Source organism: Diadema antillarum, unplaced genomic scaffold (genome assembly GCF_040938485.1).
Source record: "Diadema antillarum isolate AM-2024a unplaced genomic scaffold, OU_Dant_1.0 seq00000697_RagTag, whole genome shotgun sequence".
Classification (NCBI taxonomy): domain Eukaryota; kingdom Metazoa; phylum Echinodermata; class Echinoidea; order Diadematoida; family Diadematidae; genus Diadema; species Diadema antillarum.
Window position 1 is genome coordinate 1,815,924 of NW_027271602.1, and position 6,000 is coordinate 1,821,923.

Genomic DNA, 6,000 nt, shown 5'->3' on the forward strand with positions numbered 1-6,000 from the left:
ATTTGATGTGTAGGTTCCAAACTAATTTCTAAGGTAAGAATTATGGTGATTAAAATTTTGTGGGGGGAAAAAAAAAATAATAGGAAGACAAGAATATGACTTTGTCTTATGTTTTTTTTTTCTTCAGGTACTTTTGTTTGAAGAATTTGTGTACTCCAGTCATTGATACTACGGAGTCTGAAGAGGACACACTAAAGGTCTGTAAATGTTTGGACTAGTCAAGTGTTTCTACTACCTGTCTGCATGTAAAACAAATTTTTTTATTGTTGAAGGTGATATTGGTGATGAAGATTTGACTTGACTTGACTTGACTTGACTTGACTTGACTTGACTTGACTTGACTTGACTTGACTTGACTTGACTTGACTTGACGTGGATTACTTTCTGTGTCATCCTCATATGTCATACTACAACTACTTGACGGACGCATCCGACACCGAGCACACAATACCATGCCAAATATATCTGTTTATCATCAGTGTCTGCACGACGGCTATTGTCCACACAGACAGTGTACTTCTATTATATAAACACGGTTATAACAAAATTCTAGATATATTGAAGTAACTATGAAGGCTCCAAAATTATCATCTACAAATCTTTATGTACTCTACTGTATGGCTATGATGAAATGTTGAAATAATGAAAGCAAACTGCCGGTCCCAAGGAGTTTGTTATAAGGGATATAAAACAAATATATAAAACAAATATATATAAAACAAAATACAAAGTAATGTTATCACAGGGGATACAATGCTTTTGTGCATAATGATGATGGTGAAATACAGAAAGAAAGATTTTTCTTGGTCTAAACAACATTGTTTAGCAGAATTTATGCACGCATGGTTTGTCAGCTTGAAAACTTGTAGCTGTCAATTGTCATTACGGTTGTCATGTTTATGTTGTTTTTGTCTGATGTTTAGGTGGAGCAACTCTTGCCCCTGTTGCAAGCCTGCAAGCCTGTCCATGGCACTGACCTCTACAAGCTCAACAGCCTGGTCATGCTCATTCATCTGAGCGTTGGCAACGAAACGCTAGACAGCACTGAGAAGGTGTGAATATAATTGTCCTCTGAATACTCAAGTTCTCTCTTTCTTCCCCCCCCCCCCCCCCCCCCCAATGATCTGTCATCAATTTCAAGCTGGGAGGGCTGTGATCTTTTAGCCTCCATAGATGAAGAACCTTTTTGTTTGTTGTCATTTGTGTGTTCCGCTTATTCTTTTGGTCATGTTGCTTTTTCTGGGAGAAAACATTTTAATGATACATTCGTGGAATATGAACTGTGTATTCCAAGGATTGAAAACAACGGAGTGATACATGTATCTCCATTATCTAAAGCAGAGTATTAACACCATATCAGTTCTGAGTGACACAAACCCACTTTTCTGCTTGCCCAGTACTACTGAAGATCATTTTCTTTTCTTTTTTTTTCAAGTATGATAAGTGGGTTCTTGCCTATCAAAAGTATGGGGCACTAGTCAAAATGCCTATTATGGCATGCAGAACAACATGTCTTATGATGCCCTTCCAACTGCTAGATTTCAAAGAGAAAAGTTCTTAATCTTCCGAGGTCATGTTATGTCTTGTATTCACTTGCCCCAAAGATTGTTCTGTTTGTTATTGGGAGTGAGGTCTTGAGGAGTTATTTCTTGGTTTTAAGCAAGTGACCTTGGAGCCACAGGCATGAAAGCCTAGATTATGGTAAAGGGGGAGGGGGGAGCTTGTTGATGACGACTTCATATTAACACAAATCCTAATTACAACAAACCAGCATAATCCCTGTTAGTGCTGGTTGTAGTGAGCGAGCCGCTTTGTTTGACAAAAATCATCTGCTGCTCTGATCGCAGAGACTTCTTTTTATTAATTTGTTGTTATTCATAACTAAAATTTCAGGAAACAAAATAATGAAACATAAAAAAAAAAAAAAAGATGTTCAAGGGTAGTTTTACAAAGTAGTGTTTGTGTTTTCATTATTAAAACAGAAAACAATGATGTTCATATTTATTTAGAATGCTTAAGATATATGCGACTAAGTAAAGTTGAACTGAAACTGTTTATGGCAAAGTTCATCAGACTAAAGAGCTCATCTTTTTTTTTAAAAGCAATGTATTGACATGTCCAAGACTAGAGGACCTCTTTCTTTGATTACTTTTTATGTGGAAATTTTCGTGCATTTTATGCGATATAAAACTAGTGCAAAAATAAAAGCAAGTGAATATTTTTGCTTGTTATATGTAATACATTATGTACTGTTTATTTTGATGCCACAGAATTAAGAGCACATGAAATTCATCATAACACGGCTGAGTATGAAACATCACTCGCATGAAAATTTCCACTTGTACAATAATGGTCTCAAAGAAGAATCCCTGCCAAGGTTGCAGACTAAGATCACGATTACAATTTCAAACTTTCTGCCCACAGGACTCTATACAGAATCTAATAACCAAGCTGAGAAATATGGAAGGGACCATCCGACCCAACTGGCAGACCAAAGTTGGCTACGAGGTCAAGGATTACATCATTAGGTTCATCACCAAGCTAGAATTCATGAACCGAGTCATCAAGACTGATAAGGTCAGTGTTCTCTCCCAATCCCAGCAAACCTTTTTTTTATTACCTCCGCCAAGGCAGGAGGTTATGTTTTTGTTACCGTTTGTTTGTCCGTGTGCAAAATAACTCCAAAAGTTGAGAATCGATTTGGATGAAACTTGTAGGGAAGGTTGAAAATGACACAAGGAACAGATGATTAAATTTTGGTAATCATACAGAAACTTTTATGGATTTTATGAAGGATTTTCTATATTTTGGCAGGTAGGGTCAATGAACTTGGGCATGTTGGGGGATCAAGCTGCGCATTTTTGAGGTTTTCATACGTGCACTAAAGTGCGTGCTCTAGTTTTGCCAGAGGGCGAGGCGCGCCGCGCTGCTGAGGGTTTATGACATAACAAAAGGCTTCTATACTGGGAATTCGGGCGATTTTTAGCATGCATACGTATGAGTGGAAGTCATTGATCACTCTGTATGGAAGAACAAGATCATTGATGGAAATTAGCTGCTTGGCGGAGGTCTGCGCTCTCAGGGTGCTTTTCTCGTTTTTTTATTTTTTTATTTTTTGAATGCCTCTCCACAGAAAGGTGCTGCAGACATCATGGGTTCTGGCTGTCTGTCATTCTGTCTGTCTGTACATCCCACATCTTGGTGTGGCAACTCAAATGGCTTTCACGGCTTTACTAGCAGCATGCTTTCAAATACCTACAAAATAATTTTACGAACTGAAATGAAATAGACAAGAAAAATTGTTTGCGACAATGAAAACTGTTTGCAAATTTGATTGTAACTGTCTATGAACTTGATTGGAACTGGACTGATGTAAATTCTTCTCGTTCCAGTTCCAGTTCCAGTCAAGGTACAAAATCGATAATTATTTGAATAAAAAAAAACTGGAAATGAACTCACTTGTCGCAACTTTTTACCAATCATCAATTGGCTTCTTCAGGTGAATGAAGCTACCGTTGATGAAACGACCCTTTTATAGCACTTTATTTTGTCACACGTGTTACCGGGCCATTTGCAAGATTCCAAGCTGTCTTTGGAGTGCGTGCCAGCTCTGCACAATCTCACACTATGTAAGAGCCATTCCATCAATGTGGAGTTTTATTTGCCCAAAGAAGCCAATTGATAATTGGCAAAATGTTGCAACAAGTGAGTTCATATCCATTTTCTTTTTGTTCAAATAATTATAATGGTTGTCATTGGGACTGTGTACAACTCCTGTCAGAACGTAAAATTTGCTAAAATTCACAACCGTTCACCCCTCAGTCAGATACCCAGATACCCCCTTAAGAGTCATCTTCTTATCCTGCAATAGGTGGACCTCTTTCACCGGGCGGTGTCTCAACCAGAGGAGGACATCGAGGAGCACTTTCCCACCAACTCACAGGAGGAGGCAGCATCGGGCAGCTCTGGGGAGGAGGATGAGGGTGAGGCTGATGGGATGGAAGACGATTGAGCCAGCTCTGAGTCTCGGTTGTAGCATCTCAAACTGCCACACCGTCAGTTGACTTCCAGAAAAAAAAAAAGACGAGCTGTTGATGGAGATGTACACAAACCCTTGCAAAGAGTGACACCCCCATTCAGGGATTCCTAATCGGAAAGCAGTGGAGTTTTCTATTTATATATCAGGTATTGGAATCACTTCTTATGGAATGTTCGAGAGTTAACATTGGAGTGCCTCTTGTATGGTTTCAGTGTGTGTCCTTCAGAAGTTGGATGCTACCCATGCAAACAGGAGCAGTCAACCAGATTAATGAACAAAAAGCTCTGTAGTTATTCAGTAGTAAAGACATTGCTTGGATTGAAAGCTCTTTCTTTTATGTCCAAATTTGAGGAGCTGCCATGTCTCTGTGGATAGGACCACAGACTACCAAGGTCAATGTTCCTAGTTTGAGTCCCCCGGGTGCTGCAGTTTCGACCCTGTGCAAGGCCTTTTGTCCTCAGTTGCTTAGTCTTTTGGAGGGGACTTGAAGTTGTCAGTCCTAAAGTAGCTGGCTCACAAGCACTCAATGCTTCCATAGCAGCTATACAAGAAACAAACTAACTCAATTCAAATCCAGAACACTATATGCATGCAGTTGTGTCAGCTGACAATGGACTACACCATAGTCTGTATTGTGCATCATCTGTTCCACATTTTCCCCAATATGACGATATGATGGGAGGTAGCTCATGTTGTGTAAAATGAAGAAAACAAACAACTCAGTGAAAATATAAGCAAATTAAGAGCTAATATGTGAGTTTAAGCTATCAACTAATACTCGTAACTATACATCTCAAAGTTGCTGGAGCCACAGGGGGCTTACAATGTTGCTTGCCTTGCACTTATTGTTTGCTGTAAGTTTTGATAATTTGTTTTCTTGCAAGAAACTATGAACTCTGACTCTCTGCCCAAGACTTTGCAAGAGTTGATAATATTGATGGCAATGACTGTCCTGATTGCTCAGTTTTGCCTAGATACGCACTATTTTCCTGGTAGTGTATGTCTAGTTGTGCATTCAATCAATTTTCCCTTTAAAATAGTTCTCTATTTCTGCAGAATGCCATGGAATGTACACACACAAAGTTGTTGTTTGTTTGTTAATTTTGTGTTTGCTTCATCTTAAGTGTAAATACTAAAGTCACATATCTATTTAGAAGATCTAAGTAAAATCTCATTGAGAACCTGAAGGGTGGATTCAATAAGCATATGACTTTGTAAATATGTACAGAGCAGAACAACAAAAAATTCATATCTTGCTGTACATTCATAGCTCAGGCAAGTGCAATTATCATTGTGTGAGGTGTCTTCTCAGTGTAGCATTTTGAGTTCCATTACAGTTTGGACTTGTTATACCCAACCTGGACTGGACCCCTCAATATCTTGTGCCAAATATTATGTTTTATACAACACCTCAGAATGATGTCGAATTGTGATTGGCCAAGAACATGTCACATGACATTCAATAGAAAATACCTATCAAACTCATTGAGAGTGACAGCCATACAATAGGCCCCTGGCATGGGCCTATAGCACGGCTCGAAGGTACTATAGCACGGTTTCGCGGGGGGCTACTAATGCATGGCCGCTCACAGGAGTTCTGTGGCTCACACCCGTAGCAAAGCGCCAGCAAACTACATTGTACAGTGTACGTGTTGGCCGGCTGCGCTGCGCTGCCGGTAAGTCTCACAGACCAGGCGCGGCGGAGTACTGCAACGTTAACGTGTACGCGCAGTTACTTTACCTAGCTAGTTGCATGTATCGCGGCCTGTAACACCTAGCGGTACTGCTGTGTTTTTACTTTTGACTCTGATCTGCTACGTGGACCACAGTGATCCCAACATCAAGACTTCATTTCAAATTGAGAAACCGTAATTTGATTATTTTTCTGTGTTTTTATACAAAATCATTTTCGGAAATAGACAAAGTCTAGACCTACTACTAGATCTACCGACATCTCAGAT

At 39.5% G+C, this 6,000-nt stretch overlaps 1 protein-coding gene across 2 annotated transcripts in view; it reads left to right on the top strand.

Annotated features, from left to right (window-relative positions):
* The window catches only part of LOC139737637 (uncharacterized), a 34,205-nt gene extending 28,769 nt beyond the window's left edge, over positions 1 to 5,436 (top strand). For both annotated transcript variants that reach the window (XM_071648313.1, XM_071648312.1), the window contains 4 exons: positions 128 to 197; positions 924 to 1,052; positions 2,425 to 2,577; positions 3,872 to 5,436. In XM_071648313.1, coding sequence (XP_071504414.1) covers positions 128 to 197; positions 924 to 1,052; positions 2,425 to 2,577; positions 3,872 to 4,012 — 493 coding nt within the window. In that variant the 3' untranslated portion in view covers positions 4,013 to 5,436. The remainder of the gene's footprint in view (positions 1 to 127; positions 198 to 923; positions 1,053 to 2,424; positions 2,578 to 3,871) is intronic.
* Positions 5,437 to 6,000: the final 564 nt, after the last annotated feature.